The sequence below is a fragment of the Trachurus trachurus genome (genome assembly GCF_905171665.1).
Source record: "Trachurus trachurus genome assembly, chromosome: 3".
NCBI classification, from domain to species: Eukaryota; Metazoa; Chordata; class Actinopteri; order Carangiformes; family Carangidae; genus Trachurus; species Trachurus trachurus.
This window is the reverse complement of record NC_139893.1, coordinates 15612010-15626786: the sequence shown is the minus strand read 5'-3', so window position 1 is coordinate 15626786 and position 14777 is coordinate 15612010. Positions and strand designations below refer to the sequence as shown.

The window sequence follows — 14777 nt, the reverse complement described above, 5'->3', positions numbered from 1 at the left end:
ACACACACACACACAAACACAGGTTTTTATTAAACTCATAAATCACAATGACGACAGACGGCGTCTCAGAGAGGAGACTGTCTGAGCGGGAAGGTTAGTGAAATGAAAGCGTTGGGGAAACACACTCACACACACACACTCTCTCTCACACACACACACCTATGTGACACTCACACTTTGGCACTTTATCCACACAAACCACGTGCAAACAACTCAGCAGTGACTGGCAGCTCTTCTCTCAGGCTGTTTAGTCTTTTTACTGAGTCAAGTTTTAAAGGTGAAACTGCAGATGAGATTTAAGCTGCTTCAACCAAAACACAAGTCACACTGAGCAGCGATGGTTTGTTTGAATTCATTGTCAAAGTTCCCGTCATCTCACAAGTGACACAAGTGACACAAAAAGACTCATCTCAAATTATTTTTTATTGATCTTTCCAATTACTCTTCCACTGGCCTGGAAAACTGGACTGAAAATAATGATCCCAGAACAATGTCTTGTTGTTGTTCAACACAATCTGTTAAAACATGCATACCAGATTGATTTATTTAAAAAAAAAAAAAAAAAAAGAAAGACAAAAGGTAAACAATGTCTAGACTGCAAACTGATGCTCCTGATTTCTTTCCAGCTGTGTTGTTATTCAGGTTGAAATTATACGCTATATTTGATTTAGTTTCATAGGCAATTGTAAATAATAGTACAACATAATGCAGCATTTCTAACATACACAAAATAAAACGATGTTCAGGGCAGTTTCGACAAACAAAAATGTAATCCTTTTAGCTCACCAGTGTCTGGCTGTAATGTAATGTAAACACAGCCAAAGAGGAACTGAGGGACGACGGATAAGGACAAACAGACAGACAGTTATGTGCTGAAATACACTTTAAACCTTATATTTTATATAAAATAAACACTAGCAAGTTACTTTAATATTAGTCTTAATAGTGCAAGTGCAAATGCAGTTAGGTCCAATAGCATGGTAATATCGATGTAGGCATTATATGATTATCAACAATATGATAATAATGAACAGCAGTGTAAGTATCGACAAACAATCACACACGTCAATGCATCCGTATTAGGATTTTGTTTTGAATATGTATGTCTACTTAACGTACACTTGGATATCAAACGGTTGTGTATAAAAATGTACATATTTGTACAGGCAGGGACCACGTGTTATATATATTTATGCTGAAATGATGAGCAATGTGTGAGGTTACATAGCTGCTAAATTTGGCAAATTATAATAAACATTTAAGGAAAGTTTTATTTTAACCTACTCAGCTTTTTTTTATGTTTTCATGTGTTTTACAGCATGTGAATTGTAACAAAAGTACCATTTATCAGGAGCAGCCCTGGCTTCTTTAACTTATGCTAAACTCACTAAACTCTTCCAGTGGCTCCAAAAGGTTTGAACAGTAAAGAAGAAGGTTTAGCTCACAGAGTTATTTCACTAATAAAGGTTGCTGCCATTTTCCTTCAAGCTATCCAGTCCGTCCAGCCCACTACTACATTACCCAAGGTGCTTTGCTTTTGTGTCGTACAGAGCGTACACACGTTTTACCTTTTATAAAAACAAGACCAACAACAACAACAAAGTTCCTCTGATGTTGGGAAATGAGATGGACGTTCCAGTTATCGTCTACTTCAGGATTATATACAAGAGACATCTAATGCATATTGACCACACATCAGTGATTTACCATACATAAGTCATAAAATCTAATTGGGCCTGGTGCATCAGACAAATCTAGCCAACGCCAGAGTGGACAGGTCCGTTAATGTGGCTACACAGTGAGCTCCACCTTCACAAGCCTTTGGTCAGAATCTTTTTCAACTAAAACACACAAACAGGCTGATAACCATCAAACAAGTTTAAATAAGGCACTGCAACAGTCATCCAAACAAGATAAGACACATTGCCACCTGTATCCAAGAGAGTAAAGTGATGTAGTGTAGGTCCTTCTATTGAGTTGAGTGTAGTTATATTGTGATACTTTAAAAAACTTAAATATAACCCATAATATTAAATATAACCCATAATATTTAGTGTGAGCTTGCACAGGCACCACCGTGAAGAAACAGACAGAATTTAAACAGGAACACGAGCCCGTTTTAGTTTTTTTTAACTTGTGAACTGTGAGCACAGGTGATTTAGAGTGAAGAGCAATAAAACACGAGCCAGATAATTAGTCTCGGTCTAAATATGAATATGTAAACTTTAAAGCATTAAAAACTGTTTTTCTTTCTATATAAAATGTAGCTAAAGGTGATGTGCTGTCACTGTCAGTGTGAGTGTAATATCTTGGATAGATCTACAAAACAACAAAGGTTCCTGCTGCGAGCGCAGGATAAATAAAATTCATGTTAATATAATAAATGTTTTATGAAAATGCCTCAAATTGCTGCATTGGAGCACAGTCTTTCCTGCCAAGGGTTTTATGCTAAAAATAAATCAACAATTCAATTGGCCTGTCAATAAAAAGCTAAATGTTAATCAACCAGTTCCAGTAAAAAGTAGCCACAACCCTCCGGCAAAGTTAATATGTTTTAGGTAAGAAAAAAAAAAATCCACCATGAGACAAATTGCACATGTTTTCAGAGATGCTCCACGTCATCATGAGTTCTTTCTCTGAAAGAGCTGACTGCTGAAAACTGTTTGGTGATAAAGACATTTTCAAATCTGGGTGTTTTGTAACTCCCCTTACCACACTGTAAGTTAGTAAAACCTTAAAATCTGATAAAAGAACAGTGTGTGTGTCTTTGTCAATTCTATTTTGTAGCTGTTTTCGGCTCTCACAGGCTAAATAACACATGCATCACATGTTAGAAACCCCCATTCTGTTATCAGTACTGATACTCTTCTTTTTTATAAGTCTATGAACCCTGTTGAGTTAACTGATTCAGTCTTGTCTGTGGTTTAACACCTGATTGTGCTTAAAACCAAACAGGCAGCCACATCATGAAAAAAACAGACTTGCCTGTTGCTGTAGTTACTGTACGTTTGCTGAGCCGTCAAGTGAAGAAGAGAAAACTATTTCAGCTGTTCTTCAGCTCTGACCTGACAAATTAACGTCATCACCAGTCGCCATGAAAGCAAATGGAGAGTGATCAAAAACAAAACACTGCTAGTGCCAAGATGTTGAAACCACTTCCTCATTTCAGGCTTTGTACTCAAAACCATGACAAGTTCCACTGACTTCAATTAAAGGCGTTTATCGTTAAAATAAAAGTTTTTCCAGCCTTGGGAGCAAATATAGTGGAAATTCTGCACTGAGACCCAGACTCATTATGTGTGAGCTCCCAAAAACAAACCTTTACCTATTTAAACCCTGAATCTGACACAGTAGGCTGTTCGTGCACCAACAGGACTTCGCCATGAAGTGATTTCACTGACTGGGATAAGAAAAGCAACAGGGTTTGGGCAGATTGTGCGTTTTCACAGGCTGCTGTCCTGATTGGATGGCTCTGGGGCCAGCTTCCTGTGTCGCGGTGAGGTGGAGGAGGCAATTTTGGTCGGGGAAGGGGAAGCGTTAGAGGACGAGTCGCTGCCGCCGCCTTCAGATCCGGACGGGAGGGAGGACAGGTGAGGAACTGGGGGCGCTCTCTTCCTCCCTAGAAAGCCTCCTTCTAGTACTCCCCTTTTCCGCCCTCCTCCCTCTGCCTTCATCCCCTCTCCCCCAGATCCCGCTCCTTCTCCCTCCTCTGATGGGGGCACTTTTCGCCTAACGTCAGCCCCAGGTATCGGGCTGTCTGGAGGTTGCCGTGGAGTTTCTTGACTGACTTCTGCCTTCGCCGCAGAAACCCCAGCAGCAGTCGAAGCCCCGATGTTAAGGTTAGAGCTCGCACCGGTGCTTCGGCTAGCCCAGAGCTCCATGACGGAGGATCTCCTGTCGCCGTCCTCGGGTCCAAAGTCACAAAGTGAACGCCGGGCGTCTGGGAACTGACCGGCGCTTTGGGTGGAAATTTGACCCGTGCTGTCCAAGACACCCCGACCCAGGCTGAAGTTCTGAAAGTCTCTATGGAAGCAGAAATGCATACATGTCAGTTAAGGGTGGAGAGGAGGAAAGATGCAGAACAGATCAGAATTTTCCAAGTGTAAATGTTTCATTCACAAGTCAAAAACTACAACATCTTAATCAAAAAGTACAGTGTCAAACAAATATTTCACCGGTAGCTGTGGAAGGACTCGGTTCGTCGTGCGCGGGCCAGCAGGGGGCTCTCTCTGTACGGACGCACAGCTCCATAAGTAGCCTGGCTCTCAGGAATGGGCTCCTGGACCTGTAACTGCAGACTGAAGGAAATAAAAGAAGAGGTAAGACTTAAACGCTAATTAAAAGTCTTTGTTTATCTTACTATAAGAAGGTGTTCTCCGTTGTTAAAGGGATAGTTCAACATTTTGGCAAATTGGCTCATTGCCATAATCCCTGTAGTTTTAGGAGTAGGTTTATTACCTTTAATCGTCGGTGCAAGCTATTTTTAGAACGGCGGAGCAGAGCCGTGAGCTGCTCAGAGCTACGCTATGGAGGCCAATGGGATTTCTTGGTTTCCCTCATCAAACTCATCAAATATACAATCCAACAACTCCAAAACGCTCTTGTGGACAAGTTGTGACCTGCACATTCACCGCGCTATGAGATAGTAACGGAACGTTACGAGACAAGAGTTGTTTTAGAGGTAAATACAGAGACTGCTTGCCGAAAAACTGCACTTGACAGGAACACGCATCAGTGGTTTTGCATGAATTTACCTCTAAAACAACTCTTGTCTCGTAACGTTACATTTTTATCTCATAGCGTGGTGATGGTGCAGGTCACAACTTGTCCACAGAGTTGTTGGATTGTGTATTTGATGAGTTTGATGAGGGAAACCAAGAAATCCCATGAGCCTCCGTAACGTAGCTCTGAGCAGCTCACGGCTCGGCTCAGCTGTTCTAAAAATGGCTTGCACCGACAATTACAGAAAACAAACCTACTAGTATGACTATAGGGACAACGGCAATTGGCCAATTTGCCAAAATGTTGAACTATCCCTTTAATACGTACATAGCTAAGCAAACACAGTTCCTTATTTTTTACGTATACTTCATGTATTTGTTAGAGCTGAAGGTAAATAAGGTTAACACAATGTTTTTTTTTAACCTCGAGCAGGACTCTCGTAGGCGTGTGTGGTGCAGCACAGAGGGGGCGGGGCTAATATTTGGTGTAGCACAGCGGGAGGTGCTCAGGTCACATTGGTCCAACAGCTGCAGCAGCTCCTCCTCTGTAGGTCCACCTACATCTATTAAACACACAAACACACACACAGCTCATCAGAAGAAACATTTCTATCAAGTCCTAGTAAGTGTGATCTTCTGTATTTAACAGTGACTCTTCCATATGTCTATATCTCTTATTTCCTCACCCTCTTTCTTCTTCTCCTCTCCTTTGTTAGCAGTGTCCATCGCAGTGGTCAGGTCCCACATTTGGATGCTGCCGTTGCCGTGACCGGTGAACAGATAGCGCCGAGGTCGTGACCCCATCCGACTGGAACCTTCGCATTCCCGCACCATGAAGCAAGAGATGGTTGTCCCGTCCACTGACTGCACCTCACAAATCCTGACGAACACAAAAACTCAGCCAAGTAGCAAAAGCCAAACAGAAAACACGCCAGCAGCTTGAATAAAGGGAAAGGAGGACATAGACGGGTGGAGGACATTATACCTTTTTCCAGTTGACGAGAGCCTCACAAACAGTTTGTTGGTGATGGGAATGACCTTCTGGATGAAAACCTGCTGATCGTCTCTTTCTCCAAATGGACCTGAAAGAAGAAATCGCACCATCTGAGCTTTGGCATCTCACACCCGGAGTCAATCAACAACCACAACAAAACGCTGGCAGAAAACACAAGAATGCAAATATAGAATTACAGCGACAAAACTACAGTTTGATTCATTCACGTGATTGGTATTGTGCGTTATTGCCAGCTTTTCAGATGAGAGGAACAGCTGGAAACAAGGTCATCTTATTTACATATAGTGGAAGTCTTATCTACTGAACCTGGAAGATAAGGGCTGATCTGTTTCAAGCACAGTCTCACACAATCTATATTGGACTGCAAACTTTCATTACAATTATCAGCTGCTAATTAAGTTATTCTTTATTATCGTTTATGGTGAAGCATTGAAGAAACTAGAGATTTTTCAGTTGTACATTTTCAATTTACAATAACAAATGACATTTATGCATTTTCTTTCATAAAATTAGCTTGAAAAGTGGCTGATTATCAATCTATTTTCTATTATTTTGGATTATCAAAATAATAATGCAGATTATTTGTCTGTCGATCAGCTAATCAATTACTTATAACCTATATTTATCCTATCACATTAATCTCTCTTTCCACATTCTCTTCCCCTCGTCTCTCACCGATATCATTCCCAGAGCCGTAGCTCCCATGACTCTCCGTCTCCTCCAGGGACAGTATTTTGAAGGACGCCAGAGGGGTGGAGCCTGGCTGGGTGGAGATCATCCCCCTGAACCGGGTCACCGTCCATGTCCGTACGTGGTTGTTGTCTGCACACACTGACACACGCACAAAAGAAGAACACACATACACACACAGAGGTAACAAGAGAGACCACAATGAACAAATGATTAGATCATTGTCAACAGTCTGTGTGTACTGCTTCCTGCCTTGTATAATCCTCTACAACCTACACTCTTTATCTCAAGCATCGCTCCGTCCGCAGGGAGGCTGACTAAACCTCCGACCTGCTCCACCTCCCTCACCTGACACCAGATGTTTTTCAGACAACATGATCTTTGTCACTGGACTCCTGTGCACAGTGAACGTCTGAAAGAGCTGCGGGCCTGATCCCACTGTCTCTGGGTGCTGCACGATCACTCGCACTGCACCGCTGCTCGTCCCATAGGCGATCTCTATCCAGTTCCCACTAACACCTGAGCACAACAAAAGATAAGAGAGGTCAGAAAAAGTTCATTTATGATGATTTTTTTTTAATGTTAGAGCACCAACCTGATGAAAAAACTCCGTGCTTACTGGTTTTAGGTGTGAGGTAGACAGACAGCGCAGTGATGGCATCGTTTGAAGGGTCATGATAAAGCTCAGTCACCAGAAGATCATTATCCTTCATCCTCAGTGGAAACTTTTGCATATCTGACAGGAAGAGAGAGGCCCATTCATATGTGCTGAGGTTGGAGTTTTATAGCATTTTATACATTCAAAACACATTAGAGAGAAAGTATTATAGTATAGTATAGTATAGTATAGTATAGTATAGTATAGTATACTGAACCACACCCTTGTACTGAAATACGGGCTTCCATTGGAGCTTACAAATGTCCAGTAAACTAAATGACAGACCACAGATAACTATGCTGTGTCTCAATTAGAATACTTATATGAGTACACTGTCATGAAGTATACTATGTGTATACTGTACTTACTTCTGTAGTGTGTGAATTTCCACAGTTAATGTTGTCTCAAATAAATACTGTCATTGTGCACCTACAGGGAACTAACTAACTAACTATCGCTTTTGTTGCCAATGTCTTTTTCTTTTTTTGACTGCTATTGTCGCCTGTCAACACATCTACCGGCTTGTTTTGTTTGTAATTTCAATTTGCGATGATGAATGCCTTGCTTGTAATTTTTTTTTTTTTTGCTTGCTCCTCTTACTGGTGGAAAACATTGGCCTACGTTATGCTGATTTACATTATATTCTGCTACGTAGCCACGGCGGCGACCATTGATGGTGGGAAGTGTCCATCGTTCCATACTCAACTTTTTGACCGTTATGAGGGCACCATCCGTGTGCTTACAGTAGACTGCATTTTGACATACTTGTCGGTGTGAATGCACTTACATACTCAAAATAGTTTAAGTATGGAAGTATTCGAATTGAGCCACAGCACTAGCCTTATGTTTGTGAACGTGTGTGTACCTATGTAGTAGATAGAGCCGTTGTTGCAGCCCAGTAGTAGGAAGGATCCTGCTGTGTCACAGCTGGTGATGGGAACCACATCTTGAACCTAATGCACACACAGAAAGGGAGCTCACAATCAGCACAATGTGTGAGAATAGAAAATGTACTCTACACTGTAGCGTACATTATATACTCTTGCACACACATTCATATGGCCTCATACCTGCCAGTGCTGTGTGACCGCATTCCACACCCCCACCTTCCCCGTGTGGCTCGTAGCCACCAGCTGGTTCCCGATGAAGAAAAGGTCATCGACAGGTACACCGAGGCTGAACACACCTGCGTGTCAGGAGAGACGATGAGATGAGACGGTACTCACTACAATTTAAGCATCTCCGTCTAGATAATGCCTTCTCTCGTTGTGATGTAAACCAACCTATCTCATTGCCACTGCCTCCATCCTGGATGCTCCAGAGGATGATGCTGCTTTCAGAGGCCGCGGCCACCATCTTGTCCTTGTCTCCATGTGGGCCCCCCACCACCTTGGCGTTAAGTGCAACCCGTTCAATGGTCCAGTCAAGGTAAGGCGAGGAAAACACCTGCTGCCATCCAGAAGATTCCTTTATCCTGGCATGAGATCACACAAACACAAACATTTTTTTCTCTGCTTTATTTATTCTTTTGACTTCCTGTGATACAGAGATTTGTAACGTTAAAATCGAGGTCAGTGATAAACATGCAGGTCCGCTGTGAAGCTGCATGTGGGTTGTTGTTTGTTTTTTTTAAGTGTCTGCACCACCAGCTTTCATAAGGATGTGAGCAGCCACTGATGCCCTGATAGAGACCTGCATGTCTGACACAAGGGCCGCTTCTACACATTTCCTATGAATCAATTCCTCTTTTTTAACCATTATCACATTTCATTTTTTACAATCTATATCCACTTATAAAGAAATGATTAAATAAATTCTTAATGAATTATTAAACCAAATAATATTTCATAGTCAAATTGTCTGCTTGTTTAAATAAAGATAAATAATTTAGTGATCTGACCAAACTTGAATCAAGCTTAAGATGACAGCTAGTGTGCAGGACACGCAACAGATAATGACGCTTCATAAATAATGTAATGTCCCTCTCTTATGAACAATAGCAGACGTGATTAATGTGTTCAATACTATGCCGGGACAGTGTTACCTGTAGCAGATGACAAAATGTGCATAGGCTGCTACAATCCAGTTATGGTGTCCTGCTATAATCAACACCTTCCTGGGGTCGACCACGGGTCCTGCAAATGCACACACACACAAACACAAGTGGAAAAAAATACACATTAATACACACATACTTTCATAGACCAATAACTACATTGATGTTTCACCCTTTTATTATTTGTCATTATTTATTTGAATCACTGAAAAAACTAGAAAAGCAATTCAAAAGCATCGAAGCAGGCACAGTGTTTGTTTATTGCTGCACATTACACTGCACTCTCTGCTCTGCTGTTCAGTCAGCCCACTAAAAGGATGTGTCAGGTCACATTAGCTGAGACGTTAATGCACACTCACACAGACGTGGACGAGCATAAACAGTACGCATACATATATACCCTCTAAGACAAGGGTCTTCAATGTTTTTTAGGCCAATGACCCCAAACTGAGGGAGAGATGGAGCAGGGACCACCTACTATATACTATATATTGTATAAAATTGTGTTTTATATTAAACTGGGCTTAGAGCCTTGTATAAACGTACCTTGGTATTGTGCATTCAATAGTAAGCTTTTCAAATAGGTTCATATATTCATGTTTTTAAGGTACAGTGAGTAGGGGGCCGTTTATAAACAGACCTTGTTAACTGAAACCAAGGCCAATATCAACAACGTCTGTCAATTGCATGATAATCATGCAGACAAGCTTTTCAAAGTGAAGTTTTTATTTTACACATAAATGGAAAAGATATTCTAAAAATTGTTTAATCAACCAAAGATTTTTGCGAACGAAATGCAGTATCTCCGCAGACCCCCTATGGGTCACGGACCCCCTGTTGAAGACCTCTGCTCTAAAATGTGACACACACAGACAGCTGAATAAACCCGGACCTCGTCTGTACAGATGTTGGATCACATACAGTAGACAGTCTGTGAATGTCCAACTGACAAGTCACTGCTACATCATCTGACGGTCTCTGTCTTTTAATATTTTATTTAATATAATTAGAGTAAACATGCACTGAGATGGAGCACTTGCACTTGCTCACAACAGCTGTCACTATTCATATAAGTAACTTTATAACTCACCCAGTTTGTGGGTGTCATCTGTGCCCGGTGGGCCAGAGAGAGAAGGATGGGGAGGGGGGCCGACACGGGTGAAGCCCTCTGCTCCACTTGGACCGGGCCGCTCTTCAGAGGCTGCTGAGGGAGGGCTTGGCTTACGGGCAGGGATGGCTGTCGAGGAAAGATTCACCGAGATTCATTCACAGAAAGTTAAAGATGATTAGTGTTTCTATACAATTCTGTGACTTGGAGCCAGGTTATTTCTGTTCTGGGAATTTGCTTTGTGAAACATCAGCAGATTATTCTGTCTATAACTAACACAGTCACTCTATTTTCATTTCATTTTCTCTGTTTCATGTCTTTACCTGGGGGTGGCAGGTAACCATGGAAGAGAACACTACCACATGACGAGCGATCCAGTTCCTCACACAGCAACAGACGTCGTACTGCAAACACACACACACACACACACGGACACTGTAGTTTGTGTTTATGTACCATTGTTTCTTCATTTTACATTATGAATTCAATAATACATTTTTTCATCATTGGGAAATTCCTAATCACTGACTAGATGAGTCTCTGAGTTGGACCAATACAGTATATTATTTTGTATTTACTGTATCTACTGTTGTGTATTATACTGTTGAGCCTGTGCCAGTGTATGTGTCATGATTTGAAGGAAGTGATCAGTATCGCTGATCAGGTGAATTACCCATTCAAGTACAGAGACAATGCAGGGAAGTTACAAACGGTGAAACAGGAAGTAAAACAACATTAGAGTACATGGACATAACAGTTTTCAGGTTTTAACCTTGATAAACTTCTATTTAAAGCCAAAACACGTTTGACATTACAAAGCAACATTGAAGTAAATTTCCTAAAATGTGTTACAAAATTTCCCGTGACAATTCCATAATGTCTATTATAGCATCAGCACTCGCTGATAACAAAGCTGCTTCCTCCATTTCTTCATAAAACTCTGCACAGGAACATACCTAAAGGAGTTATCCCATAAAACTCTGCTTCATGTCGTAGGACGCTGATGTTGACGCCCCTACACAGAGAGAGAAGTAGCATAAGTATTGAGTAAGATCCTGCTCACAACTCAACATAGTGTTGAATATTGTCATGGCTCCTTACCGCAGGTCTAATTCTTTGGTTCGGAGGAAATTCAAAATTGGTGCAAAAGCTGTAGGGTCTCTGTCAATAAATATCTGCAAGTGAGGAGCATATATCATGATGCAGGTGTAGATGCAGTGAGTCATCAACCATTTGTTTAAGTAAATGTTGAACACTTCATCAGTTACTTGTGAGCATCAAGCCAAGTGGTGGTATAACAGTGACATAAACTTTCAACGTATTACCCGCAATGGACAATCATCTGTTCCGTGGTGTTAAACAGAAATCGTACATGAACCATGCTCATCAAAATGTAATTATATAAGTCAGAGTAAATGTTTGTGCTGAGATATCATGTTCATGAGAATGGGATGTATAGACGTACAAACAGATGTATGATTGTTGTTATAGCAAGAAAAAAGGTCACCATGGGCTGTGAAACTACTTGCTATTTTTTCAATGTATAAGTAACAGAAGTTATTTCTTCCTTATAATCTTAAGGTCATGTGACACTTTTCATTAAAGTGAAGAACAGATGTCATGATGTTGTATCTGCTGAAAGATTTTAATGAATGTTCAGTTGTCAGATGTCAGACTGGTTTTGGAAAAAGAAAGAACAAAGGCCATACTCACAGCTCCAGTTTCATCCCGAAGAGTGGATATCCTTCCACTCAGCAAACTGAAACACACACACACACACACACACACACACACACACACACACACACACACACACACACACACACACACACACACACACACACACACACACACACACACACACACACAGTGATCCTGTTAACCCCAGCACTTCTCCATTTCCACTTACCAGCAGTATCACCAGTACCTGCAGTAAACCCACAAATTATTTGTACAGTAATACTCTAACCTGCCGACTCTTTAGATTATTACTGTATCAGCACATGTTGATACTAACCATCACATGTGTGTTGATGCTCTACATCTATTTCAAGAATTTATATGAGAATTTACTTTACACCGGCTGCACGCAGCAGACAGCTGGGGGTGAAGAGACTGACAGGCAGGCAGACAGGTGCTCTGGCAGACAGTCTTACAGCATTTAGCATTACTTGCTCAGCTGTTGTCAAACTGTGAGCTCAGACTCAGTGTTTGAGTTTGTAACGACCATGGTATTTGCCCAACCCCAATCAGCTGTTTGACTTTTACAGTGTGTCCCCCTCCAGGCTGGAATTGCAACTAAATAACTCACTCAAATGATTTGAAAAAACATGCACATGCCAAACATACATTAGAAATATCTCATGAGTGTTTGCAGTGAGCATTGGGGTTTGTCTCACTGGAATACCAAATGAAATTCACAACATTTACATGGACTGTGATTGTAATCCCCTGCCATTTTCCATCACCAGAATGGCAGAAGCACAGATCAAGACAGGGATGAGATAATGGACCATCCCTACTTTACATTAATTATGTAATACACATTTTGTGTTCCTGTGGTGTGACGGCACCATAGAAAGCTCCATAAGTCAATGACCTGGTTTTGGTTGAACTCCTAAATTGTGTAGACATAGCTACTGGGATAGATTATTTATCTTCATGTATTTTATGTCTCTGGGGAAGTATAGACAGTGAGGGTCATTCTGATCTCATACAGTCCCATATTAGTCATACTATGACATATTAACATTCACATTTTATAGTGCAACCTGGACAGCGTTCATGTGACATCTCATTAGTTGAGCGTGCAGAGATGGGGAGGGAAATGCATTTGCATGAACAGCCCAGATCTCTTCCATCTATCATCTGCTTTGGATAGCCTACATCTCAACATGCTTTAACCAACCTTGAGAAGAAAGAGTCTGGGATCCACATCAAAGTCTGTCTGGAGGTGCTGAACCTACAGCACAAGGACACAATAACACATGTATTACATAGACTATGAAATAGAAAATGTAGATGCACTTATGAGCATATAAATGTTATTTGTGGACATTACACTGATGAAATGAAAGTTGCCTGGCTGAAGAGATTATCACTAAACCGCAATAATAAACCTGTACATAATGTTCAGTTTTAACTACCCAGAATTCCCAGAGTTGGTGCGTGAGGGAAACATGATAAGACAGGGAATAGGAAAAATAAAGTGTAATAAAAACCACAGTGTATTTACTTCAACTACATCCGTGCTTGGCCATGCAGATGCATCATACATGATGTACGTGGCCACAGCTCAAATTCCCCACATGAAGATGATGATAAGGAGGAGGAGGAAGCCTACCTTGTCCCACCGACGTTCAGCTGGATGATCTCCCCCATCCCAGGCGTTAAGTTGTTCCCGTTAGTAGCCATGATTGCTGTGCTGAGCCGAGCTGAACCCGCGGGTTGTTGTTGTATAGTGTGGGAAAAGTCACCTCTCCGTTACACCCGTTACTGTCACGGTAGCTACTAGCTTGCTAACGCTTCTCCTCCTCTCTCCGGCTCAGCTGATGCCCCTATTCCCCCAGCCTCACAACCTCTCCCTCGTCCCACCTTCCATGAAATATCCCTTATTTGCGACCTACGCGCACGGCGTCGTTATCGCTGAGCCTCCGCATAGTGGACGAAGAGAGACAGGGGTCTTTCTTCTTTTTTTAATCCAAAAGGCGACCACACAACAATTCCTTTATTTTCCAGACGGCTTGTCTGCATCACTGCCTTGCACGTAAATCGTGGATAACATCTTGCGCAGAATTTTAGCAACGTGAAAACAGCTGTACAAACCTCTACAGGCGAGGCGAGAGCGTACACTTCTCGCAACTTCCGCATTTGCTTAAACCGCCGTTGAGATTGAACTGCTGGGCTAAACTCGCTTTTTTGAGAAAATGTGTTGTCAATACATCCAAACAACATCAAATACACATCTTTAACAGTTTTTTGAAATCGATATGTGAGATATAAACACGCGTTTACATAGCTCCAATGTACACGGCCCTTCCGCGCACCAATGCCCACACACTGGCCACGGAGGGGTGAACTATCTTGACTGGTCTTGCGCTGCCCTCTATCACAACCAGATTTGAGTGCGCTTGATTTGAGCTAACGCATGGACATCTAGTCGGTAACTGTGCCTTTAAACAACTAAAACTACAGTTAATAGTCTTGGACAGAAAACCCTGAATGTTTTTAAGCCTTCGTTGGTTTTAATTGACTTAGTAGGCCAACTTGTAGCGGAAGAATACACAAGTGTCCGAAACACGTTATTTTACCGCGGCTGAGCTGTAAATGAAACAAACGCACAGTCCGTCGTGGGGGCGTTGGGGCTGAACGGATTAGAAAGAACGTTAAAGTTTGTGAAATAAAACCATATTTGTGAGTACATGCTAATATTTTAACGTTGTACTGAGTGTAATCTTTGCCGTTCACCCCCATGCGTTGTACTTATTTTCATGTTTTCGCAGTAACTTACACCACTGCGTTTTCTCCGC

The 14777-nt window shown here is 41.6% G+C and overlaps 1 protein-coding gene across 2 annotated transcripts; it reads right to left on the bottom strand.

Annotated features, from left to right (window-relative positions):
* Positions 1 to 598: 598 nt before the first annotated feature.
* Positions 599 to 14006, bottom strand: kctd3 (potassium channel tetramerization domain containing 3). 2 transcript variants are annotated; one of them, XM_083994047.1, is made up of 19 exons: positions 13592 to 14006; positions 13157 to 13210; positions 11962 to 12007; positions 11350 to 11423; positions 11205 to 11263; positions 10572 to 10652; positions 10231 to 10377; positions 9129 to 9219; positions 8368 to 8558; positions 8155 to 8270; positions 7950 to 8037; positions 7046 to 7162; positions 6775 to 6945; positions 6412 to 6567; positions 5707 to 5803; positions 5408 to 5601; positions 5146 to 5284; positions 4176 to 4298; positions 599 to 4023 (listed from the first exon to the last, which is right to left on the bottom strand). In XM_083994047.1, the coding sequence occupies exons 1-19, from the start codon at positions 13660 to 13662 to the stop codon at positions 3444 to 3446; spliced, it is 2595 nt and encodes an 864-aa protein (XP_083850173.1). In that variant the 5' UTR covers positions 13663 to 14006; the 3' UTR covers positions 599 to 3443. The 2 variants fall into 2 exon arrangements, with proteins under 2 accessions (XP_083850173.1, XP_083850174.1); XM_083994048.1 differs by lacking the exon at positions 11350 to 11423 and having other exon boundaries at positions 13592 to 13635.
* Positions 14007 to 14777: the final 771 nt, after the last annotated feature.

Excerpts from the sequence above, each read along its gene's own strand:
- kctd3 (XM_083994047.1), bottom strand. The coding sequence starts at position 13,662 with ATGGCTACTAACGGGAACAACTTAACGCCTGGGATGGGGGAGATCATC. Across the intron at positions 12,008-13,156 it reads CCAGACTCTTTCTTCTCAAG|TTTGCTGAGTGGAAGGATAT; the intron begins GTTGGTTAAAGC and ends TGTGTGTTTCAG. Across the intron at positions 6,946-7,045 it reads CTACCTCACACCTAAAACCA|GTGTTAGTGGGAACTGGATA; the intron begins GTAAGCACGGAG and ends TGTTGTGCTCAG.